The 27748-nt window shown below is 37.4% G+C and overlaps 1 protein-coding gene across 1 annotated transcript in view; it reads right to left on the bottom strand.

The window, feature by feature from the left end:
• ZNF407 (zinc finger protein 407) overlaps positions 1-27748 on the bottom strand; it is a 342653-nt gene that overhangs the window by 87971 nt on the left and 226934 nt on the right. Inside the window, exon 9 of the mRNA XM_074146539.1 lies at positions 14664-14842. Within this exon, the coding sequence (XP_074002640.1) occupies positions 14664-14842 (179 nt within the window). The remainder of the gene's footprint in view (positions 1-14663; positions 14843-27748) is intronic.

Here is a 27748-nt window from a genome sequence, read left to right as displayed (position 1 = left end):
TAAATGAAAAATAGAATAAAAACGCAAACTACAGATGCATTTAGAAGAACCAAAGCTTCTCAAGATTTTCCTCTCCCTAGTTGATGTAGGCAAACCAACAGATTGTCTTTCTGTCAGGCAAACCCTGATGGAGATAAATGTTAAGGCTGGAGTGCACGCCTAATTTTTACACACAAGCTGCAACCAGACCATGGATTTATGCTTCAAGGCAACCAGATTTCTCCTTGTGTACACTTAAACACTGCTGTTGCACTCAGTCCATCTTGTTTAAATGCCTTTAAAACCAAACACAGGCTCTGCCTCCTCCTCCACTCCTAGTAATTATATACTTTTTTGTTTGAAGAAGCAAGCCCTTTATTGCTCATAATTTCAGCTATCACTTGCTTGGGCACCTTCTACAGATCAATAGCACATGGTTAAGTGGATGAAAAGGCTAAATGTGATTGTCATTTGCAATGCAAGGTTGTGTGTTTTTCCCCCCCTTAAGCTTTAAAGCGCTGCGCTTGGGTTTCATTTTAGAATACTAAATTCCCGTTGCAGGTATACAGTAGCTGCACATTCAAAACCTTTTGTCTTAAATTAAATATCTGTCATTTTTTAAGGCCAGAATACTGGCATAGGTTATAATAAAAACTAGCGTCCAACCTGCAATTTTACAGATTCCATTGCTGGTGGCCATACATCTTTGATGGCAAAACTACATTGGTTGTAGCGCCATAAAATCAATAAATATTAACCTTTTCTGACACTTTCTGCACGGATGCTTTATCAGTCGCTGTCAGGTGATAGAAGAGTCAGTGATGTACTGTATTTTTCAGCTCAGAATCCATACCAAACCAAGAAATCAATGCAGATTAACAAGCCTTTAAATACAAAAATTGGCAATGAAATGTTGGTTCTATATGACAAAAACTAAACCAAATCATGATACTGCAAAACCGTAAATTTATCAGATACTTTTAGCAATGTGTGAAATAGAAATATAGTGTTTCTATTGTAAAATAAATGTGCTTGAATGACACAGATGAAATAAATTCAGTTTTATATTACATGACACATCTATCCTGGCTTATACAATTAAAAACTTACCCAATTAGACAAATCCTATCTCTCAATATCATTTCAAAACTCACAGTCCTTACATTGCTAAGAGACATTCATAACAGTTCAATACACTTAAAACTCCATTTCTAAACAATGTAAGCCAAAAAAAATAAAAGTTTACTGGAAAGTGAAAATATGTCATTTCAAGTTATCTCCTACCTCATATAACTGTAACAATAACTGCATTTAGATCTAAGCATCTGAGAAGCCCAAGGCCTTTAATTATTGGAAAACATCTTGCTGTGTACAAACCATACTGTAGCAGGGTATAGCATTTCAGCATAACAACATACAGACCGATAACTTGGATTGTTTCTATTTCCCCGTTTTCAACACTGCAATTTCTTCTACATAACACTGTACTTGTTTACCAAAGCGTTAGAAATTATGTTTATTTATATTTAATTCATGCGTTAGTCAGGTAACATGGCCTTTCCAAAACACTTCAGACTTCTTAAAAATTACCACAATATCTTAAAAGCTTAGGACACGTGTTCTAATAATTCTTCAAATATGGAATCTAGTAGTAAATCCTTGAACAACACTGGTAAGTACTAATATGGGTCTATTCTTGAAAAATGAGGACTATAATTTGGCTCCCTTCATCCTATATGGCCGAAATCTTTCAGAAATTATCTCATCTGTAATTTTAAAATCTATTTTCATGCTTCTTTCTAACAATGCAGGTGGAACATTGTTGTATGGGCAACAATTATCTTCTCCTGGAAATAAGAGATAGTATCTGAAATACTGATGTAAATTAGTAAAACCTAACAAAAATACAGATATTAATGTTCCAACAATATTTAGACATGTACGCCCAGTGAAGTCAGTAGCAGGTACACAACAGTATTTGGAGAAACAGGGAACTGCTTTAAGAAATGTAATGTAATGCTATTTTATGTTCTGTTATGCTAATGACAGCTAAATTCAAATGCACTAAAAGCTTTAGCAATATAAACTTTACATTTTAAACTGAAGTACAATTTTAAATTTTCCATTTCTTTCTATAACATCTGTACTTCTACATTAGCCAAGAAAGAGACCTATTTCTGCCAATCAGCATCAGGAGCAATCAGATTGGAAATTCTACAATGATTTTCTTCAAAAAATATTGAGGAAAAAAATCTTTAATCAGCTCAGTTTACCTACTAATTCTAATATGAAAGGATCTGCATTTATTTTGAAAATTGTCATTAGACAAAGAAAAAAAAAGGCTGTGAGTTTAAGCAAAGACAAAGTCTACAAACTGATAAAAATAAAAAAATTTGAACATGCCTAAAAGTGTCCCATGTCAGAATGGGGACATCAGATTAAAGCATTATTTCTTCATATCGCACAGCAGACTCACCACAGAAAGCAGGTATTGGCATTATAAAGCAGGTGATTACGTTGTGAGCCACTTGTGCACCTGCACAGCCACATTTAAACCTGCTTTATGCCCAAGTCCAAGTTACCTTATACAAAACCATCCCCACAAAATAAATAATTTCTTCCATTTTTGGTGAGAAGATTGCAACAAAGTTAAAGTTATTCCAGAATAAGGAGTCCTATTCTCTCCATCAAAGTATCATTAGCACTGGTTATACCAACTTATAAACGGTTACTCTGTGTAACTGAGTACTCGGCTACTACCCCTAACCTGGCCAAATCTTTCTGCAATTGCTGCTTGTCTTCCATTCTTCTCAGAAATTTTTTTGTTGTGCATCAGCCATGAGATCTGGAAATAGCTTTATTTAACAAAAATACTCCAATTTTGGTTAATTTTGTAATTCTAGGCTCCTATAATTTTGTTTTAACATTGTTATCTCAAGACATTCCAAGAAATATATTTAATCAGTTGGCCACTTCCATAGCTCAAAAGTTTGCAGGAAACAGCATATGCAACGAACAACCCTGCACAACTACAACAGAGAATAGAGGATTGTGTTCCACTGCTGCCTTAGCCCTCCTGATCTATAATACAAATAAGGCTGTACTGAATTACAGATAACTGAGATTTCATGATTTTCATACACTGGTAAATCTCTGACTTCACATGTCAGGATTTTTGCTTGAGCAGGTGGGTGCAAGCACAAGCAGCTCAGCAAATTTTACTGACAACTTTGACAGTGGCAGAATTTGCTCACAGGAAGGTGGATTACAAATAATATAATGCTGAATACTATTGGAACAGTAAGGACTTACAGATAAATCCTTAGCAGAAAAGGCTAAATTGAATTGACTTGAAGTAGCTTTATCCCATGGGCACTTTGTGGTGGTGGCAGGCACTAATATGTGAGGACTCCAGACATTTCACAATGGCTCCTCCTTTTTAATTTCACCTTAACCATACATTCTAAAAACTACTGAAACTATTTCTCTAAGCATACAATTGATTGTTTAATAACCTCCAACTCAAATTCTTTAAACCCAGTTCTGAATTTCAGATATATATGCTGATTCTAAAATCAATGTTAAATTGAAAATGTTTGCCTAGAAACTTCCGATATCTCTTGAGATAACTAGATAATCAGGGTTTTATCTTTTTTTTTTTGCTATCAAAAGATGCTTTCATTTTATGTTTCCTCTAGATACTATTACTTCAAAGCAGATCAATTCTTTTAAATCTTCTATAAACTGTGTTCTGAGAACTCTTATCTGCTATTACTTCCTAGACTTTGAATAAGAAGTACCATTTTTGTGAGGTATAAAAGAGGTAGGGACGTAGCTTAGTGTGTAATATGGTAGTTAAGTTAATGCCTTTTTTGTAAGTACATTATACGTTATATTCCCAAACACTATATAGCAACCGACTCTTTCCTTCAGCTACAGTACAACAACCACTAATGAAAAGCTCTTCCAGCAACAATAATCTAAGTTTCTGAAATGTAATTTAAGCAGGGGTTGTGACAAACAGTAACTGACCTTCTCCTTCAAATATCTGAGAAGTTCTCCCATCTAACCTGCCCAGCAGCTTTGCCTCTGGATGTTGGACACCTCCTGTACTTCTCACACCCAAGCCACTGGAAGCGCACTTGTTTAAACCAGCAGTGCCTTTAATCCAGTCATGTGGAGGTTGAACCAGTGATTTCTATTATCTGAAGCCCAAAGTTTTCATTAATGCTCAGGTTCCTATGCAATTTATATGAAAATTACACTCACTTTAAGGCCCCTTTTTACTATCAGAGAATATTATATGAAAATCATACTGTAATGACTCACGGAATGAAAACATCTGTACTATATCTGCAGTGGTTTCTTTAGTACAAACCATTTCTTTGACATTAGATATTGATGAGCATGCGCTCTTTCCAATAAATGCAAGACCTGCATAAAGTATCTTAAATTCAGAAGATGTCCTTTTTATCTTCCCATTTAGAAGAAGGGGTTCCCCACTAACTGGCCTGCTGGGAGTTAAGAGATATGATATCTGCCTCCATGGTTTTTTGACATGATACAAGAATTATAGACAGTCGGCATGCAATGTATTTATATGAGATATAGTTTCATATTATGCTCCTATATGTTCACCAAGAAAGTGAAGCAATCTTTCTTCTGTGAGACTTCTACCTATCTTAATTTCCTTTAGTGCAAACAGTTATAGACAAGCTCCTCTTTGAACTGATAATTTTTTAGAGGTCATTCAGCCCATAATTTCAGGTCCTCGTCACTATCCTGATGGTCCTTCTTAGGAAATTGGACCCAGTGGGAACGTTTTTTCCTTCTGCTTAGTCTATGGGTCAGCATTTTCCTTCCCTTGTACTTCTTAATTCCCTTAAGTGGCAATTATTTAAGGCACAGTTAGAGAAGGTGCAATCTACATTCATCCAATAAAACCTAAATATTAAAAAGGACAGAAAAATCCAGCATGGTTACTAAGGATATATGGGAGAGCATTTAGCATTTGAAAGGTACCAAAGATCTGGTAAATGAAAAGATGGGAAAAATTATGAAGAACTATTGGAAGTAAAACAGAAATTAGAAGTACAAAAGAACGCGTGTATCAGACAGACAAGGCATCCTACTTATAAAAGGTCAAGATCCAAGATGCCAAGTCAAGAAATTAATGGAAAGTCGGTGCAGCATACATTGGATCAATGAAAGCAAACAAAAAAGAAAGCCCAAAAGAAATTTTAAAAATCAGCATGGAATGCCAATGATTTGTGATTCATTGGAGCAATTACTGCTGAGGGCTCTTCTCCTCATGCATGACCAAAAGTAGTAAAGCACTGAGCACACAACTAATACTTGATTCAGTCCCTCCATACTGAACATTACATTTTTTTTCTAACACTTTTCTGATTTTGGAATTATCTGCTATTATTTGTGCCATTTTGTGTAGTAACCAAATTTTGTGTAACAAGCAAATAATTCTTTCGTGCAATTTAAAAAAAAAGAAAATTCAGACAATCACTTGCAAGCAAATCAAAGCAAATTTACAAATATTAATCATTTAAGTTATTTATCAAGAGTACACTCTTGCAGGTTTTTGGGATGTTGGTAGCATCTCACAGGAAGAGAAAATTTAAAGTATCCTATTAACAATGTACAGCCACAGTGAAAGAGGGCAAGAGGTGGTGGCATTACGAAGGCAAAATACAATGCTATGTGATCATACCAAAATATAGTGCCCCCATTGGAAGGTCTCGGAAGTACTGTTAGTTCAAATCCCCGAGTAATGAAATAATTTGTTCATAACTGGGATGCCACTGTTGTGATATTTATTATTTATATTTTTCAGAGAAATAAAATTTATATAAAATTATTTATATTACATATTAGCAATATAAAATATTTAAAATATTTCTATAATAGAACCATAGCATATTTTATATATCATATGAGATATGAAATATTTATGCTGTATATATAGTATATATATTAAAACTTCACAACAAATTTTAAATCAATATTTTCATAGTCTTCTTCAATTTGCATCTTACGCTTTACATTTACTTGAATAAAAAAAAGAATTAAGAGCTTTATATTTCTTAGGACTCCAGCATAGCTTCCCTGGACAATACACTAAGAGACCTCCTCTTAAAAAAACCTTCTCCTAATAGGAAAGCAATTTAAATATTCATATAGGATATTCTCCACGTGAAAATATCCTGAATAACTTGAATGCACTATACACCTTAATTTTGTATTCCTTCTGTAAGGTTTATTTATTTTTTTTGTTTGTTTGAAAAGCTTTCTTGATGTACCCTATATCCCATTTTTTTCTCAGATTTGTATTATGTTGATATTTGAATACTAATATTTCCTTTTATTATTTATATTTACCACATACTATTATGCATACATATTTTCAAGAAGAATGAAATATTTTTGTCTTTCTAGCTGGCTTTCGTGTCTTAAGGACTTTCTTCTACTTCTGTACTTTAACATATCAGCCTTGCTTTAAAAGTTTTATGTTAAGATATCCTATTTTTAGCACCAAATAGGCAATAATATATCTCGTTCCTCATGAAGGATATTTTACCTATTAGTGTAATGAAATAATAGCTTGGACTAAGATTACCTTCTTTTCATTGGTGAAGCTGACATCCTTGCAGAGACAACAGTCTTTGTGAGCATTAGCGGGATTTGGCATGTGGCTACCAACACGATGCAAGGAATTTGCAAAGCAGATGCCTGTCTGAGAGTGTTTTTAGGGCAGATACAAGGTGGATATTAGGGCTCAACAGAAAATTTCTAAACTGATGAGGGTTTCTGTATCAGTCAGTGTGGCACAGCCCCTTTCGAGTCAGCCGAATGGTTCCCCACCTTGGAAGCCAGGATGTCACAGGGAGGAAGGACAGGAAAGCAGGTGCACGCCAACACCCAGATTAAATGTTTAGAGAGGGCCAAGGAGATCCAAACTGCTCAGGAGTAAAAGCTCACCCCACAAAAAACCAGCCACCCTGTGATAAACTGGGATAGTTGTTCAGAAAGAAACAATGATGACTAGGAAATCCCCAGAGCAGTGGGTCGTGGGCAGAAAGACACTGAGCAGAATGCAAGATTGAGACTACAAATGCCATTGGTGCTATACACAATATGAAACCCACAAATACAGGCTGGGCAGAGAATGGATTGAGAGCAGCCTTGAGGAAAAGGAGGTGGGGGTGTTGGTGGATAAGAAGCTCAACATGAGCTGGCAATGTGTGCTCGCAGCCCAGAAAGTCAACTGCATCCTGGGCTGCATCAAAAGAAGCATGACCAGCAGGTTGCGGGAGGTGATTCTTCCCCTCTATTTCACTCTTGTGAGACCTCATCTGGAGTACTATGTCCAGTTCTGGGGTCCCCAATGTAAGAAGGACATGGATGTGTTGGAGTGAGTCCAGAGGAGGGCCACGAAGATGATCAGTGGGCTGGAGCACCTCTCCTATGAGGACAGGCTGAGGGAGTTGGGGTTGCTCAGCCTGGAGAAGAGAAGGCTCTGAGGAGACCCAATTGTGGCCCTTCAGTACTTAAAGAGGGCTTATAAGGAAGATAGGGATGAACTTTCTAGCAGGGACTGTTGTGATAGGACAAGGGGTAATGGCTTTAAACCAAAAGAGGGTAGATTCAGACTAGATATAAGGATGAAATTTTCTACAATGAGGGTGGTGAAACACTGGATCAAGTTGCCCAGAGAGGTGGTAGACGCCCCGTCCCTGGAAACATTCAAGGCCAGGTTGGACCGGGCTTTGAGCAACCTGATCTAGTTGAAGATGTCCCTGCTCGTTGCAGGGGGGTTTGGACTATCTGACTTTTAAAGGTCCCTTCCAACCCAAACTATTTTATGATTCTACAAAAAACAACTAAAGGACTATGAAAGGAGTCCCTAGGCTCTTCAACAGCAGCAGCAAAAGCTACATACTAGAAAAAAACCCTAAAGACTTAAGACTTTCATTACCTCTTTTTTCTTTTTTTTTTTTTTTTTTTTGTCTGTTTTACTGGCTACCTGGAAAGAATCAACTCAATGGTCATGACCACACAGATAAAGATACTGGCTATGGTAACTCTGCTAGACATTCAAAGCCTTCTAATAGAAGACAGTTATAAAAATAATCAAATTACTTAGGTTTTAGTTTTTAAAAAAATGTAGATTAATTTTTCCTGAAACACAATAATACATAATCTACAGAGGTTATAAGGAACCTAGCTTTCTCCTTTACAAACAGAAAATCATTTATACTAGGTTTTTATTTCAAGCACACTAAAATTATTATTCTTCACAAAAGAGGAAAGGGAGTGTCTGCCAATCAACATGACACGCTATTGAAAGACTGGCACTAATAGCTATGACAAGAGCAAACCTGTTTCAAGCAGAGCTGCTGCTGCCTATTTTTCTTTCTTTTTTCAAGTATACCAGCCATCAAAAATAATGTTTTATCTGACTAGAAACCCAAGCAATATTCTGCTACTGTAAAAGCTTCTACCTGATTTGCCTATATCTAGCGATGACAGATTTTTAATATTGTTTCAAATTACAGCATTTAAAGTATTTTATTTAAACAGTGATAAAAACTAAGAACATAACTATTCCAAGAAAAAAGTTAAATATGCTTGCAAACAAAACTAGGTATCCATTCTTTGGAGGCTTCATTCAAGGTATGAATTACAAGTTTGCATAGGTACTCAACTGACTTGTATTTCTATTATTTCATTGATGAATACCATTCATTGATTTTATATTTCTGTAGTTTGATGAATTCAGAGAGTCTAAAAGTAAACAGGCTTTTATTATTTCATTTTTCCAACTTTATATTTTCTACTAAAGAGTAGTACTAAAGAGAAGATGCAAAATAAAGAACAAGAAAAAAAAGAAAAACTTAAATGTAGAAAAGCACTAGGATACTGGTATAATTGGTATATTATCAGGTTATGTGTGTCCAATTCACATTCTGAATAAGTCTTCAGTTTCCACTTGGTAATACAGTTATACCTTGATAAAATCACATAATAGATCACACCATAACTTTTAGCAATCAATTTTTCCTCTTAATAATTTGATAAATGTAGCTGCCAAGTAGGATAAAGATCACAATTTTGTTTGGGATTAACTATTTGAACTTTCAGTATTCCATTCATGAATATTGCAACTGTTACAACTGATAGGATCACAGTTTTGTCCCTTGTTGATGATGTAATCATGCTGCAGGTTGCTAGTACAGCCTTGTTTTCAAAAGGTAAAGAAAGTGAGAGAGAAATGCGTGGAGAGCACAGCCTTTGGAAAAGCGCACTTTAAAAAGTTTGGAAAAATATTTTTCAAATATGCATAAAAGAGACCTTGAGGTAAACTTTTCTCATTTCACTGTTCTCTCAAAAGAACTAAAACATCCCCTAACTCTGTTCCCCTAATCTAAAAAAGAGAAAGGCAGGATGTAGGCCTGGCTTAGTGAGCAGATGATTAATTGACCTGTCTTTTAATTGATTTCAGATCCCAGGAGACAATAACACAGTAAGGGGACTGCCAACCAAAAGAGCAGAACTTCATAAGGATTCCTCAAACACCTTAAATAAATAAACATATGTTCCAATGTATTCTATTAAGGATTTAGACATACCAAAAAGAAACTTATTTTAGGGTAGTGTATCTTTACTCAGGCAAAGGTACCTCAGCCTGAAAAAGTGTGAGAATTTAGCGCCAATGATGTCCTCTCTATGAGTAAGAATGCTTTGGAGGACTTACATGTCTCCTCAGCTATCCCTTTGCTATCACAACACCTAAGCACTTTAGGTTCGCAAACACAACTATCTAGATTAACACTGGTGTAAGATTTAAGAGCAGAAAGGACTATTGGATAACAGTCTGACTTCTGGTATATCAAAGCCCCTTAAATTACACTTAATTAGTTTTGCAGTGGACCCAGTAACCTTGGGTCCCCCTAAAACCTATCTTTCAGAAAGATATCCAGTTTTCTCAAGGCTAAAAGGAATGAAACAAGTGGAACAAGAGACAAGTTCTTCTCCTAGTTGCTGCCAGAGCTCATTCGACCTCATATTTAAGTGTTTGCACCTTGTTTCTCAATTCGTCTGCCTATGCTTTTAGTAACTGATTTTTCTTAGGCTTTTCTCAGCTAGATTAAGAGTAGCTCATGTGTGATATTTTCTCCCTGTGAAGCAACTCATACACTATAATCAAGTACCTATCTATCATTTTGGTCATGAATTATGTAACTCTTCATGAGCACTGAGCGTTCAATCACCACGTAGGCAGCAAACTGCCAAAACACAATCGTCACAATCTTTGTTCTGTAGATGCCCAGCCCCAGAGGCACCTATAATTTTCACAGAGGCACAGGCACACAAAGCTGTACTTCCAAGCATTCCCCAAAACACGCCTGTGTAGCGAGGGGAAGCGTCTCACGCTTTTAGTTCTGTCAGGATCCATAAGAGTAAGCGATCCTCCACTCCTACTCGCAGGGCCCATGGTGGCAGACTCGCTCAGAGCATGCTGGATAACACGAGTGCTTCACAAGCATAGTACCACTTTCAAAAAAACCCCAGACTTACCAAAAAGCACAATGAATTTATCTGCCTTCCCTTACTTTTTTTTTAAAAAGAAAAGACTTCCAAAAAAGACTTTGTATGAATGCTAATTCTAAATGAGGTAAAACAGCTGCAAAGTTTCTGTTCAATGTCTTAAGCAGTTCCCTAAGCACATAGTTGACTGTTGTGAGGCCATTTTCAAGCAAAAGCTCAAACTACGTAGGCATTGCACCTGTTTTCACATGGGCAAAATGGGACAGAGAGCAAGCCCACTATATCAGTCGCTCAGTGAAAAAAAGGGGATATTCTGATTTCCTAGAGTAGCGCTCATTCTTAGAGATCATTTTCACTTTTAACAATGCAGCACAGAAATAATGATACAGAGAAAACAACTATTATCGCATAACTTTCACCACAATCACAAAACCAATAATGAACACATTGCTCCTTTTCTCTCTGAAGAACATTTTGTCTTACGGCCAGTTTAGTATCCACAGAAGACTACTATGCACACAGTGAGATGCCACGGTCTCTGCAGCTACTGGAATAATGGAGATGTCAAGAGATGATAAATAATGCATCATAATAGCATCATAATGTTTATAAGACAAGAGCTCCTAAATGATGAACACTTAGTTCAAACTGAAATTATCAGTACCAAGTGATGGTGCTCCAAAGCAGACAAAGCACTGAGAAAAAGACCTGGACTACTGATCCCTGTCTGTTCTACCACAGCTATAGGCCCTTTCCCCGTCCCACTTGTGAGAGTATTCAGGCTCAGTTTAACTCAGTATGGAGATGTAGCATCAACTGGAAGGAAAAACATATCCAAGACTCTTGGAAATGTAATGCATACAAGAATCAATGCAAAGATTTCTTCAACTTACTTTGAGACCTACCATACAGACAAGTCCACATTGAGAAACTCAGAAAAAATTTCTTTATCAAATAATCTCATTTTTAGAAAAATCACTAAAACGAGTCAGAAACATGCTATGACAATTCACTCACTCACTGGACTTCTAGCTGTTTTTTTTAAAACAAAATTTCAAGTTCAACACAGACCTTGAAAAAATGGGTCAGAGAAACAGGCATAAAGTTCTTACAGAACAACACACAACTACATTTCAAAACCAGACTTGATGATTTGTATAAAAGTTACAGGTTAAATGCATAAATTGGTATTTGAAGTGTGATCTAGCAAATTTAATCCATAATTTTATGTGCAGGTGCATATATCTCTGTTGGTTTGTGTGCATTAAAGGTCTACTGTTTAAAAGCAGTAAATTTTAAAAGTGAAAGACAAAAGTATTCTCTAGATTGTTATTTTTTTAAAATATACAATGGAACTTCATAAAGTTTATAGAGAATATAGTTGTATAATTAAATATCTCCCTCTATGACAGAGCCTATAACAAAAAGGGGAAAGAAAGTCTGAAGATCTGGTTTTGTGGCATTTCCATATATCAATTCCTCACATTACACATGATTTCAAAGATGCAGAAGAGAAAGTACTAACACCTATTAATTACAGTATCATCCTTTCTCATGTAGAAGCTGACTTGTTCTGCCTTCTACCTTCCACAGCCTCTCCCTTAGAAATGCAGTTTCTACTGCTGCTGACCCCATAAAGAAGTATAGTAGTTGCCAAAGAAAGCTAAACAGAAATTAGTATTAGAGCATATTATAAAGAGCATTAACTTTGAATTAGAAATCCAACTTGTAATCTTAATTTCACAGATGAGAAACAGACTTGATTTTTACTCCAAGCCACATCCTAAAGGTACCCCACAGCTCCATTCTTGGTGGGTTGTGGTGAAGGAGTTTCTGACTGGTCCCAGGAAGTGGCTGGAGTTGGTGTCTGTCTCTTTGCCAGTGATGAAACTTACTCTATTTCTATTCTGCTCAAAGAAGCAAAGGGGATGCTTCCCTGTTACAAAGCAATATTAGAACACAAAAGACAGACAAATATGTTTAAGTTAAAAAAATCGATCTTTTGTGTCACTTTCATACTCCTATCATCCTAAAGGGTTCTGTGTCGTGTTGTAGATTCTCTGTGGGTGCAGCCAACAACCAATAAGTAATCAGTAACTGTGAACCAGACACAGAACAAATCTTCTTTTAATAAGGGATGTTAGCCAGGGCATGGAAGTCATCCCCTCATTCCTCTAAAAATCTTCTCTAAAACCTTTAACTTGCAGATGTCCAGCAGTCAGAAATGGATTGAAAAGAAGAAATGAAATTCCCTTTAATTTAACTCTGATGTGAATACGCAACTATAACCTAGGTCCTCCTTTAATAGTGTTTCTTCCTGAAAGGAAAACACAGTATCGCCCTTTGAGTGATGGGACTATGCAAACAGTATTTCAACACTTTCGTTGTATACCAATTCTAGGTTAGCCTGGCAATAATGAGGTGACAACTAATTCTTCCTAGTACTAATATGTTTGTACAGTACTCTGTTTAGTGCAAAGGGATTTCTACAGTATAAGAATCAATGTATAGAAAATAGACATCATTAGCATACAAGGTGTTGATGACAGTTTTCCTATGTTGCCAAGACAAGCAAGTTGAATAGTTTTAACCACAGCATGCTGCAACGAGCAATTATTTTACCTAGATATAGTATATATGAAGAAGTAACATGAAAATTTACACAGATTTTGTAATTTTGGAAAAATGTTAATGATTCTACCAGTGTTCTATCTATCTGTGTTATGTCTGTATATCTGTCTACTGAAAGCATTTTAATTGTTCATATTAAGTGGGATTATTGTAGTAAAAATCCAACAATGTCCGGATTTAAGCTCTGAGTTGAATACTTATTCACTTTAGTGAGAACTATGGTGAAATGTGATCAGTTTTCTGACCTATTTTGAAATTGGTATTCCGCCAACTGGCATTTTGTTTGCACATCCAGATATTATCCACCATATGCTGACATGCCATGATGATTGGTTCCAAAATGAAGTGGAATACTTGGCAAATAGAAATATATGGTACAAATAACACACTGCCTCTAGTCAGGAAAGCAAACAGTCATTTTGCGAAGACTGAGAGGTTTTAAAATAACTTGAGTGTACACACTGTGCAGAGCTGAATGAAAGCTCTCTAGGTCATGGGTTTTTTTACAGGTAAGAGGGTCTCAAATATTATGAGATTGATTCCTTACAGGAGAAGATTCAAATGTGACACAGCAGAACTAATGGTAGTACTCCAATGCAAGATTAATTTGCATTTTAGGGAGAATTTGGCCCACGTAGCCTCTTCCTCCTCTGGATTCCCCAACTCTTTCTTCTCACCATCTGTTCACTTTTCCCACTGCTCTGACTTGTCTTCCCGCTCAGTGATGTCTAAGTTATCTGCCTCTCCTGAGTTAAGATCACGTTTCGTTCGAGCTCCAGCCTAATTTTGTATTATTTCTCCTAATCTCTTGCCATTGAACTCTTATTTTTCTCCTAACCTGATGCCCCCATTAAACTTCTACCTTCTTTTGTGAACTGTAGAATCTCTAAAAAAAGAATAAATCTTGTTCCTAAACAGGAAACACACAATCTTTTTTCTCCTGATTCCTGATCCCAAAGCAATGTTTTTGTTTTGCGTTCCTCTGGTGACTTCCATGTGTGGCTCTCTAATGCAAATCCTCAAAACATACATGTGATTGATCTCTGCTGTTCTATCTTCTGATGTTGAACAGTCTTCTTTTTTGTAACGAAATCTAAGAATTTTTAAAGTGGTACATTAATTTGCCACTGTATTTCCTAAGGAATTTTGGTTTTCTGTTCTTGGGGGAAGAGGGTGGGCAGAGGGACTTGATACAAATATTAAAAAAATATTTCTCTATGAAAGTTCAACAAGATTTCAAAATGAGGCAACTAAGTAGCATACACTTCTGATGTTTATGTATTGAACTGCAAGCTTTGCTTGTGAAATATGAATGGATTTCTGTGCTTAAATGCATAACCCACACCCCTTGTGAAAACTTGAAAAGGACTAAGCCCATTTTAAAATCATGTTCTTAGAATAAATGATAATAACATAAGAGCTAACTTTTTTATTGCAATCATTTAAGCATACTCATTTAGATTTGTAAGCAGAGGGAAGAATGACCTTACCAGCATGCAAGTACGCCAGATCAGGATTTTCAATGTCGGGGTGTAGTTCTTTCAAGTGGTTACGAAACTCCACAGGGATATTGGTTCCATAGTCACATTTAGGACAGTTATACATTTTCACTCCTTCATGCTTTCCTGTATGTAAGATGTGTTTACGGATATTTTCAGCACAGTTAGACCTAAAAAGTGATGAAAAAAAAGTTATATAGCAATTTATTCCCTACTAGTCGTTTAAATAGAACCTAGTGTAATAACAGAAAATGAGCAGTCATTACTCATTTTTCACACTCTGCCCAATTTTTGCATCCTCTTAGGTTTGGCATAAATGTTGTCCTTTGCACAAAGGCTCCCAAAGCTCTTCCAGGTTAACTGACTGATATAGCTGAACCAGAAACATTTTAAAATGAACAATTTTTCACATTTGCAAAAGTCTTACAGTTTTTATTTTTCTTGAGGGCACTTAGTGATGGGACAGAAATTAAGCAAAAGTCTTTAACTTAGCAAAACTGAAATGCACAGATACTTATAATATTCCCAATAGAGCACACATGAACCTTTCCTACAAAGTTCCTAGATTCCATAGGAGCTGCTTGAATGATTTTTGTAAGGGTATTTCACCAACTCCCATCCCACCTTATGAACTGTTCCTAGAAAAAAGAATGGAATTATTCAAGTTTATAACTTTTTGAAAATACACACAGATTCTGATTTATATCTTAAACACAGCTTTTGTGGAAGCAGTGGAGTTTTCATGCATAAAAGTCAGACTACATACACAATTAGTTTTACACATTTCAAAGAAAAGTTTCTAATGTTATTTCTGAAAAAAAAAAACAAACAGTGAATAGAAATAGACCTCACATTTCTTTTATCCACAAAGTGATCCATGATATAACAGTAATTTTTAATTTCCAGTCTCTAAAATTTTGCAGTCTCATTCCAAAATTATAGAATCATTGAATAGTTTGGGTTGGGAGGCACCCTTAAAGGTCATCTAGTCCAAGCCCCTGTAATGGGCAGGGACATGTTCAACTAGATCAGGTTGCTCAGAGCCCCATCGAACTGACCCATCCAGCCAATTCTGCATCGACTGAACAGTCCACCCATCAAATCCATATCTCTCCAATTTAGAGACCATGTCAAAGGCCTTACAGAAGTCCAGACAGACAACATCTGTAGCTCTTCCCTTGTCCACTGATGTAGTCACTGCATCACAGAAAGCCACTAGGTTGATTAGGCAGGACTTGCCCTTGGTGAAACCATGCATGCTGTCTGAATCACCTCCCTGCCCTCCATGTGCAAAGTATTTTTCATTAGAATTTCCTACTTATACAAGCTCTGTGATGAATGCCGTTTAAAACATACTGCTTCTTCATTTATTTCAATCAGAAATAACCATTAAATTTATTCTTGAATCAAAACAATGGCCTGTGTATAACTTCTTTTAGACTTTTTAAGTACTGTACACCATTAATATTTTCAATCTAAGAACAGTAATTCAGTTTAACTGAAAAAAGTACAAACACTCAAATGAACTGTATAAATACATAATACTTCACCAATATTCAAATAAGACAGCCGTACTATTTTGAGCAACTTATTGTTTACCTGTCACTGTTAGAAATACCACAGTAACAGGCACCTAAAAAAGGACCCCCAAAATAAACTGGAAGTAGCAGCTTGAAGTTCTGTTGGAGTGCTTGTCTCTCCCTTGGAGATGGTCACAGTAAAGCCGGTATCTGCCTTACGGTGCTGCCAAAGCTCACCCTCTGTCATGTCCATCTGCTATATACCAGTATAATGATCAGACTCCTGAGAATGTCAGAGAAGACACTTATGTTCACTGAAAAATATGGGAAATATTGGTCCTCAGCATCTTTCAGGATTCAGCCTTAAAAAAATTACAATGCTTATAAATGTTGTTAAAGTGAAACATATATTTTATTAAATAAAAAAAATAGGATAGTGTCTTCTGCTTTCATTGCAGTGTACAATCTGGTAACCTTCTACCATGGGTTATACTTTAACAGGCAATGGATTAAAGCAGAGCATACAAATCTGAAATAAAGTATCTGTGTCCTTTTAGCTCAGCTCTCATACTATGTTAAGGAAAGATATAAAACTTTTTACTTTGAAATGTTTCTGTGAAATATATAAAGGATCTGTGGAAAACTATGTAAGAGTTGTGAAGAAAACCCAGCCTGTTCAAGTCATAAAAGGCCAGTTCTATCTCCTTTGATTCGTGAATTTGCTCCAACCACTTTAAACAGAGCAATCCTGAAGTCTCATTTATTCAGTCATCAGTAAAAATCTGTGACTAAACATGCCAACATACTGATATATTCATCATGGGAAATAAATTTTTTTAAAAAATACATATTTTTCCATGTGATGAGGCCAGAAAGGCTTAATCAGACATAGGGAATATGAGATCACAAGGCATTACAAATGGCCTCTCGTATAAGGTTACAATGCAGCAATTGCAATATAATGTAAACCATGAAGGTAACAACTGGCAAATCCAAGCACTTTTGAAGCCAAGTAATACCTTTAAATATGACATGACAAAAAATGTACTGCATATAAAATGTTTTTTTTTAATTATTCAGTGTGCTTTGACTGTCTCTTTTATTAGGAGTCTTCTCCAGAGTACTGTACAAGTATGTTATTATATGCCTGACACCCCCACCACCACCACCAAAACTCTGTGTATGTGTGTACTTACATCACTTCATCTCATAGGACTAAACACAGAGGTCTGTGATTTTAAACAGCACTGTATTTTCATTAAAGCTTTGCCATGATAAACATCTAACTAAAATACTATAGTGTTGCAATAGTGATGATAGTTAAGCATTTGTCAGGCTTTGTATTATAAATTTCACTTCCAGGAGTTTATAAACTTTAAGATAAAGATTCCCTTTGTTCTGAAATATGGCAATGTAGAGCCCAGTCCAAAAGAAATTGTTTGAATAAGGTCTTTCTGTTTTCTGAGTTCCACTCTGAATTACAGCCACAAACAAATAACTGCAGCTTTCAAGAGGCTAGCCTGTGTTCCAGTAAGGATAAACCAGAGGTTTTAAGTTAAATTACTATTCCTTAATGTAAGCATGCTTTTGTCCTTATGATCCATTTTGAAAATCAAATGTATATATTTCTGGCAATTTTCCCATGCTCTCCAATAACAGAAAAAACACTCATTAGAGAGACTTAATTAGTCTAAAGCTATAGTCTAAGGGTTTGTATTCAATGCTGATGCAGAGAAGCACAACAGAAATTTTGTTTTTATTTCACGTCTTGCTCTAAGTCTTCTTATCAGACATGGAGAAAGGTTTAAGACTCAATGCAAACCCCACAACAATTCTACTAAAGGGAAGTGGAAGCCTGTATAGAGTTTTCACTGTCCTGTCAGTGCTATACATGGCGGAAGAGGAAATGGGAGGTATTCCTAAGGCACGTTGCAGATGAGCAGGAAATACGAAGAGCTGAAAAGCTCAAACCATACTTCCCATGCAATAAGCCTGTACGACTTCCTCCATCAAAGACTGGTATATTGGGAAGAGCGTAGGCCTACTTTCCACTGCACACACCTGAGAGAGCTCCCACATCTCTGTAAAGGACAACGCTGTGAAGTAAGGGAGATGGATGGCAAGTTTCCCCTGAGAAATGCAGATACTGCTTAAGACGAAAGGAAAACCTCTTTTGGCTGAAGATAAAACAGGCTTTTATCTCTGATGTTCATTGCACAGTGATGAGTTCACATTGCTGTTCTGACTGCACATTTCATGTTGCCATCAGAAGTCCATTCCTGCCAACCAGTTATACCTGTCTGTCTTTTGATGCTTTCAATAAATTAAATGTTGCCGCATAATCAAATAACAGAAGCTGGAAATTACTTGTCAGTTGTAAAATTGTACTTCAGTCACAAAATGATTGAAGTTTGAAGGGAACTCTGGTAGGCATCTGGTCCAACCTCCCTGCCCTGCTCAAGCAGGGCCACCTAAAGCCAGTTGCCCAGATCCACGTCTAGACAGCTTTTGAGTACCTCCAAGCATGGAAATTCCACAGCCTCGCAGGGCAACCTGTGCCAGTGCTCAGTCACCTTCACAGTGGAAAAGCATTTCCTGACATGCCATTTCCTGGCACCCTACCAAAATGAGGCTCAAAGCTTCTCCACAATAAGGCCTAAAGCAAACTTTACTATTCCAAGGATGAGAACAAAACAGTTTATTCAAGTTTTCAGTGGTGATTGTGCTTGCACAGGCATCATCAGCAGAGTGACGAGGAAGCCCAATGCCATGTGCCACAACCCTTCACACCCTCGTCTGCTTCTTAGCAGCAATGATCTGCTTTGCTAGAAGGGTTGGAATAAAGTGGAAGGTTAGGAATAGCATAAAATGCCCAGACATTTTGTCAGTGTGAGAAGCTGTGGGCTTTGTTTACTTTGTCTTCCCTCTTCTATTGCCTCTCTGCTATTCTTATATAGATCAGTTCTGTTACTAAAAAATAGGCCATTGTGCTAAGAGCAAGAAACAGAGCACCTGGTCTACAGGACAGAAGGAAAATACCTGCTCGTAGTGCACAGAGCATAAATTCTCATAATTGCCTTACTCCCTAAGCCAGAAAATACTATTGTTCCTCTAGCCCCTACAAGTAGTATAACTCTGCCCCTGTGCAGACATTTGCTCAACTGCATTGGCAAGCTATGGGGTGCCACTGAAGAGATTCCTCAGCACAACTAGGTTTACCCCATTGAAAACAGGAACGCTGTTCGGGGCTCTGGGGTGGCAGAGCACAGACGTGCACTTGGCAGGAGGCAGAGTTGGGAGTTCAAAGTCAGCAGCAGGGAAACACAGGAGGAACGATGAGCCTTGGAGGAAGTTTGTAGCAGAACGGTCAGCCTGAACCTCCCCATAGTAAGTGCTGGCTGTGGTCATTATTCCCCCACCATCTCTTCCTTCTCTCCCATCTTGCAGGGCTCAGCCAGCCAGTTCCACCGGTGAGCAGGAAAAGCTGTAAGAGGGCAGGGTTTTGGGCACCCTTTCCCCACAGAGAGGGGCTCAGCGCTGGCCTCATGGCTGGATGCAGGGGGTCATGCTCTGCCCTCCTCCCAGCCAGCGGCACTGGTTTAAGCAGCCCCCGTAAACAGCTGAATTCAGTAGCTAACTGCAGAGCGGTGGCTGCCCCATACCAGAGCTGGTTGCTGTTCTCATCTTTTATGTGGCATTTTGGACAAAAATCATGAAGTAAGAGAAATTCATAAAACATCTTCTGTTAGTTCTAAATTTGACTGTGCAGAATAGGAATGCTTCTATATTTTCTAAGGGTTTTTTACATAAGAATCCATTAGCATTGTATTCAACAGCTAAATGAAATATAGCAGGAAGCAACCTATTTTTATTAAGATGTTTTACTAATAGGGAACTGAAATTAGAACACTTTTCCATTATGCAGTGCCTGACATTTTCGGAAAGATGCTTACTGCAAGACATGGAAATGGAAGGTTTTGGCGGTGCAAATGAGGCAAAATGTTAATTATCTAGCCCACTAAGTCTTAAAAATTTTAGCACCTCGTAGGGCTCTTATTTGCACAAAATAAGACTTTTTCAAAAGGTTTTCTCCAGGACATTAGGTACAACCATCCTCTTTCTGCAGAGACATGCATATAACCTAAAGGACTTACGGCAGCTCCATGGATGTCACTATTTACAACATAAAAACAAACACAGCTGACCGAGTGAAAAGATTTCTATTTTTCTGCTGTTCGTCAGTATGAATCAAGTTCACTCTCATATGGAGAGCACTCTGAAGGTCTTCTGCACTGTTAATACCCTGCTATGCAACCTGAAAGAAGTACACAGTAACTGCAGTATTTTGATTGAAAAATAGCAAAGTGCCCAGATGCTTTTATTTCTGGAAGAAAGTAGTTATGATGAAAGCAAACTTCTCATGAAAGCAGTATGTGTCATCATAGATTCTTAACCACAGTTATTCACCAAAAATTTGCAGGTGTTTATTTCACAGAAAATGCCACTTGACTTGGAAAACTGTCTTTAAACTGCAATAATGTAATTACACTAGAAAAGGAAAGCCATAGATTTTTAGAAATGCATAGTCATACAGAACATTTAACTTGACCTGATGGGTAGTTTATAAAAGGTTTTCCCATTGTTTCTTTCCTCAACCCTAACTCTTTTTGGTACTAACCCATGATTTTCAGAGACACGCTGAAATCTGATGGAAAACAATCAGGAATCCATTGTAATCATAGGCAAATTACTCTAGTTGATTGCTCTCACTTTTACAAACTGTAATTACTTCTTATACTCCTGCATCCAGCTAACAGTGTTACATTTCCAATGTATCTTGCTCACCTGAAGGATCGTCTGCTACCTGGACCTATACTGGATGAGCTACAGAGACCCAGTTCCTTTCATCTCACTTTGGGAAATCATCAGATTCTTCCTAAATCTTTTCAATTGTAAGCATTGCTTTAAGCTTTGAACACTAGAGCGCATTTCACACCAGTGCTGCATACACAGGTGCCAGGACTTTCCCTGTGCTCAGCGTTCTCCAGTTCCAGCCAGGGGTTCTGAGAGCTCCTGGGTACTCCTCAAAGCACTGAGAGCTCCTCTTCACTCATTTAAATGCAGGGAACTTTCAGGGTTTTTTCAGTGTTACTGTTTCCCAAAATACAATGCTTTTAGCCTGCCTTTATTTCTTACTTGCATTAAACTTACTTATATTGTATGAAAACTAGCATTCAGTAGAGTGACGGTAAACAACTTAATGGGCAATATTTTCTTGACAGGAAAGAAACAAATACCTCAATCTGTAGTAATTACATTATACAAACAGGCTTATTCAATCAAAACCTTCACAATGACAATCACTCTGCCTAACTTCTACTAAACAAAAACCTAGACAAACGAACCAATGAAAAATTCTTCCCAGCATACTCAAGATTTATCTACATACTGTTTTTAAAAGAAAATAAACTGATTTCCAGTTAACTCAAACTAGCTACAACGTTATACACAATCTGCATACATCACTAGCACTCAGTTCAGACCACAAGTTTAAAACAAAGTATTGGCTTACCTCCTCAGTGCTACAGGTCAATACAGTATTGCACAGAAATAATAAAAATTAGAAAAATATCATGGCCAAAAATACATTCTGAAATGTGCTGAAACTAACATTATAAAACTGTAACTATTATTAATACATATGTATAACACATATATGTGCATATATATACAATAAATGTATATTTTCTCAGTCTTCTTATTACTAGCATTCACCTGGGTTACTTCCTCCTTGCTCTTTTCCTTTAAAAGCAAAAATCCTACCTTTTATTTAGGTTTTAAATCACAGGGGGAACAATCACATGAATACAAGTGCCAGCACTCTGCAACCAACCTCAATTATCAAGCGACTTATGATATTATTGCCAGAATTAGCAGCATACGGCTCCATGGGAACTCAGGAGATCAACCACAATGTACCCAGTGCCAGCTCAGTTCTGCTTATGTCACTGCTGGCAAACATCTCTCCATGCTCTTCATAAAGACCTCTGGTGGACAGTGGCAACGAACTGCTGAGGGACAGCAGCATCTTTGTCACTGTTGCTGTTTCTGCAAGTGAACATTTGCCCACAGCTGACGCTTTTCAACCACACCAAGCGAAGATGACCGAAATACACATCCGCAGTGGAAAAAAATGCATGCCCTACAATCTGGTGGCCACATGTATTGCCATGTTTTACATGTACTGCCATGTATTGCGTGTACTGCCACTCAGAAAATATGAAGTAGCCCATAAAAGAGAGTACACTACATTTACATGTTTTAATGAGATTTTATGATACAGTCAGTTTCACAAAGAAAATAATAAAAATGTATTTGGGATTTATTCTGACAGTATTATAGTAACACCCAGGGATAATAATCGTAATGTTTTCTGCTTTTCTACATTTATAGCTTTGCATTTTTTCTGTAATGATCTATTTGTTATGACATACAGTATGTGTGACAGATGTCCAATGTTGGCTGCTAAAAAGTAGCAGAGCCCTGTAGGGAAGCAGCAAAAACTTGTGCGTCAGCACTGAAAATGATGGAAGATTGATAATTACTGCTTGGGTCTCAGCTCCATTCAGCAGACAGCATGTCCAAATTGTAATCTGGCCACAGATCTACCATTATATTTACAATGTATTGGAATAAAAATTCCCAATTTCAAATAATTGATTATTACAAATACATGGGATACAAGGAGTTGATTATGATAGCCAAAATACATGGTTTTAAAGGCAAATTCAGGGTAATTGGAAATTCTGAAGGGAAATAATAAGTGATGTACTCTAGTCTTGTTTACCTCTGAGGAATCTGTAAAGCCAGTTACAACCCCACACAATGAACAACCACCGAAGTATAAAACCAGTGCTGGCATCTACATCTACTCATGAATTTTTAGTCAGAATGTTTTTCTCAAAAAAAAAAAAAAGGATGTTTAGCTCACAACACACTTCACAACTTAAAGAAAACCTGGGTTTTTTTCAGAAAAAAAATAACATCTCTCATTCCAAGGAAATAATGACTTCCTGCCTTAAATGCTTCCATTCATTCTGCTTTCTACAGGTAGAGAAAGAAATAAAGAGGAACCTACTAGACAGAAACCTGGAAAACTATTACTAGACTTCGGAGGAGCAGGTGGAAAGGGGGCAGAAAGGCAGGGAGATGTGCCTCAGCTCTTGACCTGTGCTGTGATCCCCGCTGCCCCTGGAGGTGCAGAACTGAGCTGCTCAGCTCCTGAGCCTGCCGAGTAGCTCTTTGGCGAGAGCCACAGTGTCTCCTTCTACTGACTTGAGAGTAACAACAACAAAAAAAAGCAAAAAAAGTGTTTTTTCACAGGACTGATTTGCTACTGAAAACTCGCCACAACATTTGCAAGGACTCCTGGCTTCCGCTTGACTGCAGGCAGAGTAGGCTCTGTAATGGCCTGGCTCAAGGGCTCTCTGGATGCGCCTGCCTGCGGCGCATGAGGGATGCAGAGCTCTGCTGTGCAGAGCACACTGCTGCACCGTGTCAGCCAAGGTTTAAGTGGCAGAAATAGCAGGTGGAGTTCATCTATTTCACAGTAACTGAGAATAATCACTCCATTGTTCATGGGCTTCCTCCCTCCCCCTTTCCTTTCTTGTTGGAGCAGATGGCATAAAAGAGAAGATGGTCTGAGAAACAGCATCTCTGCAGCGGTGTAAGGATGGAGACTGGGCTTTAAGTATCATAGGCCCTGATTTAGCAAGGTACTTACGCACTTGTGCAGCTTTGGTACAAGCAGCCCCATTGACTTCAAAAGAATGACTCACAAGCTTAAATTTATGTACATGATCAAATACCTTGCTGAAATGAGGCCATGGAAGGCATCCATTTTTAAAAAAAGCTAGGATTAATTTAATTGAAGACACACTTTTCCTTTCAACATCATTTTTTTCCCCTATTGTACTTCTTTTAATGACCACATAAAGTAACTGAACAATTCTGTACAGTCTGTTTGTATATCCTCAGGAACCCATAAAGTATTTTCACAAATATAAAAGTGCAGATGGAGTCTAGGAAAGGGTGTGGAGTCTACAGGCTGCACAAGATTAAACTGGACTCCTAATGTTGCTGGAGTCAGAAATGATAGCAACAGACCCTAAAGGCTGCCTGTCAATCTCAGATGCAGATGGCACTTCTTCCAACTGGCCTTTGTGTCAGTTCCTTCAGCCATTTTAGTGACAACACAGCTCCCTAGAGGGCAGATCCTGTTGCTTTGCAGCCTGGACTCATACCCAGGGCACTGTGGTCTGTACGATCTCTGCTCAAAGTAGGTTTTTTTAATGCTAATACAATGCCTCTTCTTGCCCTATCCCATTCCCAACCCCCCATGCAAAAAGAGATGGTAATTTTCTTCCTCTTTTCAAATGCTCCAATTTATCAATGGAATAAGCATTAATTGTCTGAAAGATTCTCCTTTGTTATGCATGCCAAAAGTATATATAAAATCCCTGCTAATAAAACTCGCAGATGACACTGTAATTGGTAGCATGATTAATACCGATCACGCTGCAGTCATACAGAGCAGTTTCACAAGCCAAGCCTGTTCAATCAAAACATGTACACATACAACTATACGTCAGGTCTCCCACCTTTGCACAACGCATGCAAGTAACTTAGTGCGAGAACGCCGTGAAAAGCTGTGACACTGAAAATGATTTAGGGATTAGTGGACCAGTGGTTTAATGTGAGCTTCCAGTGTGATGCTATAAGCAGAAAGGTCCCGTGTCATCTTTAGATGTATAAGCAAGCAAGTAGCAAGCAAATGTAAGGATGTAGTGGAGTTTTTTTATGACACTGGAGAAACTAATTCTATAATATCTACTTCCCATATTACTCCCTACATTTTAAAAAGGAAACCAACAGCCAAAAACGATTATAAACAGAAATATAAGTTAAGGGGCGAAAAAAAACCCCAAATATTTAAATTAAAAAACCTCTGTTTTGCTTATTACATTTAAGCTTTGGGCGTGAGTAACTTAATAGGGAATAAATCTGTGATTAAGGGACACCTTAACTTAGAGAAAACCTGTAACAAAACCAAACCCAATAACTACAAGTTGCAGTCAAATTCAAATAAGAAAAAAAGCACAATTTCTTCAACACTTACAGCAATTAACCTTTCACACAAGAGGAATGGGTTCTCCAACTTTGGATGTTTTCAGATCAAACCTGAATGTCTTTCTAGATGATAAAATTGAGTCAAACGCAAGAGGCTCAGTACAGAGCAAATTGGAAAAAAAAAAAAACAGTTTGTTTTATGTAGAAGGTCAGGCCAGCTGAGCTTAAGGCTTTTTCCGGGCTCAAAGTCTACAAGAAGTACAGTTTAAGTCTGAAAAATGTCATTGTGAGGTCAGACATTTATTGTCTTTCCATGATGTCATGGAAATTTGTTCAGTCTGCAAATTAAAATATATTCTTCCTGGCTGTCAATACTGCAAAACTATCCTAGGTTCTGAAAGTCACATTTGGTTCTTTAGTTGGAGGTATGATTGATTATTTGATCTAAAATCTGCCTTGAAAGTATATATCGGAGAAACATCATTCTCTTCAGATTATGTTCTCATAATGCCATTGTCTGCACAAATATAAGTAAATGCAGCATTTGGCTCTGTACTTTGAGCTTACTTCACAGTCATCATTCACCCCAGGAAAACTGGTTTTAAGAGTAGGGAGCAAGCAGAACTTAATTTTTGTTCCGACAAGAGTACCTTTGCCTACAAGGACGCCCTGCTGCTCAGTAAGAAATTGCAGTTTTCTTGTAGCCAGGTTTTCATAGTAGACCTACACATCAAGTTCAATGTGATGTGTACTTCGCCAAAAGATACTGAAATGGAATACTGTTGAATGAAAGCACTGAACTACGTACCTGACTTACCTAGCATACCTAGTGCATATATGCAGGGTAAAATGTATAAGTTTCTAGCACTTCTACTGCAGACTATTCAAAGTCTCAGAAAAGCCACCTTGTAAAAGTATTAGCTTAGCACTGGGCCACCCAGAACAGATAAATTATTGCTGTTCTTTCAACTATACACAATTACCTCTAAATATTAGACACAGTATTTTAACTAGATGAGAAATCAGGGCAACACTGTAAACTATTGATTGAGAAGAATAGGAAATGCCTGAATGGTATTGCTTCAAAAAGCTGATCTAGTACCCAAGAAGAAAAAAAATTTAAGCACCAAGGAAAAGCTTTCTGAATGCCAATGAAATTCTGTCATATCGAGGAATTTTATAGACCAACGCCAAATAAGTTATCCCATGAGCATGTATGCAAAGGTTCTGTCTTAAAGAAAAAAAGTACAAAGATAAAATTAAACCCCATCATATTGCATGAAAATAAACTTTTTTCATTTAGTATAGATGGTATTATGGACTTGCCTTTTTTTCCCACAGAGGGTTAACATGGAAAGAGGCAAAAAAGGTAAAATATGAAACTTGTTCTTTGGCTTCATCTTTCACATTCCTGTATCACACTACAGCAGAAACTAATGAACTTGCTCATCTTTGAAAGCCCTTTTGCACGCTTCTTCCTTCACCCTTAACTCTGATCCTTGTGGATCTTCCCTTATGTGTGTGCCAATTTTACTGGTATAATATGTGCACTTTTATTAGTTGTGTTCTGACGATTTCTACTGAGAGATACTTAAAGCTTATACAAGTCAAAAACTATTTTATCACTTCTGAAGAAAACTAATAGGGCAGAGTCACTGAATGATAAGAGAGAGAGAGACCACTGAATTTATTTAATAATCCATGTCCATTTCACAAAAATGGCCTGTGTAATCCTTTTAAAAATAATAACCTGTTCATTTCAGACCTTGCACAATGCTTCTCTTTGTCCCTTGTAAGTCTCTCAAATGTCTTATTTTAAAGGAATATATAGTACTCCCGGAAGACATTTTCCCATTTCTATTCTCTTCAACTCCTGTGAGCCCTTGTTCTGTGTGATAAGGCAATCTCCTTCGGGATCTGAGCTGTGTAGTTTCGCACCACGAGTGACAAGGACTCGACTTGAATAACTGCTGTGCGCAGGTTGTAATTATGTCAGCTGGAGTGTTGAACAAGGGGACTGATTAATGTGAGCCCCAGCCCAGGCACAGTCCCTATCAAAACCTTCGTGCAGGCCAGCAGTGGGGATGGGTTAAAGCAGAAAGACAAAACATGCTGTATCGTCCATGATAGATGAATTGCTCCAACAGTCTTCAGGCAGATGTTCCAGGACAGTATAATATACAATTACTCTGCCTTATCACCTTCCCAGGGACAATAAAGCTTCCTCCTTCTATAGCTCATGTGAGTGAAGGCAAAATTAGTTTTACTTTTACAACACTGACTCACTTATCATGTTGCCTTGATTGTGCTTTTACAGCTAAAGAAAACATATATTCCACTCTTAAACTAAAAAAAAAAAAAAAACCACCACCAAAATAACCCCCTGCACTCCACACCTTTTACATAAAGCCAAATGATTCCTTTGAA

This window comes from Numenius arquata, chromosome 4 (genome assembly GCF_964106895.1).
Source record: "Numenius arquata chromosome 4, bNumArq3.hap1.1, whole genome shotgun sequence".
NCBI lineage: Eukaryota > Metazoa > Chordata > Aves > Charadriiformes > Scolopacidae > Numenius > Numenius arquata.
Note: the sequence above shows the minus strand (reverse complement) of the source record. Positions and strands in the feature narration are given on the sequence as shown.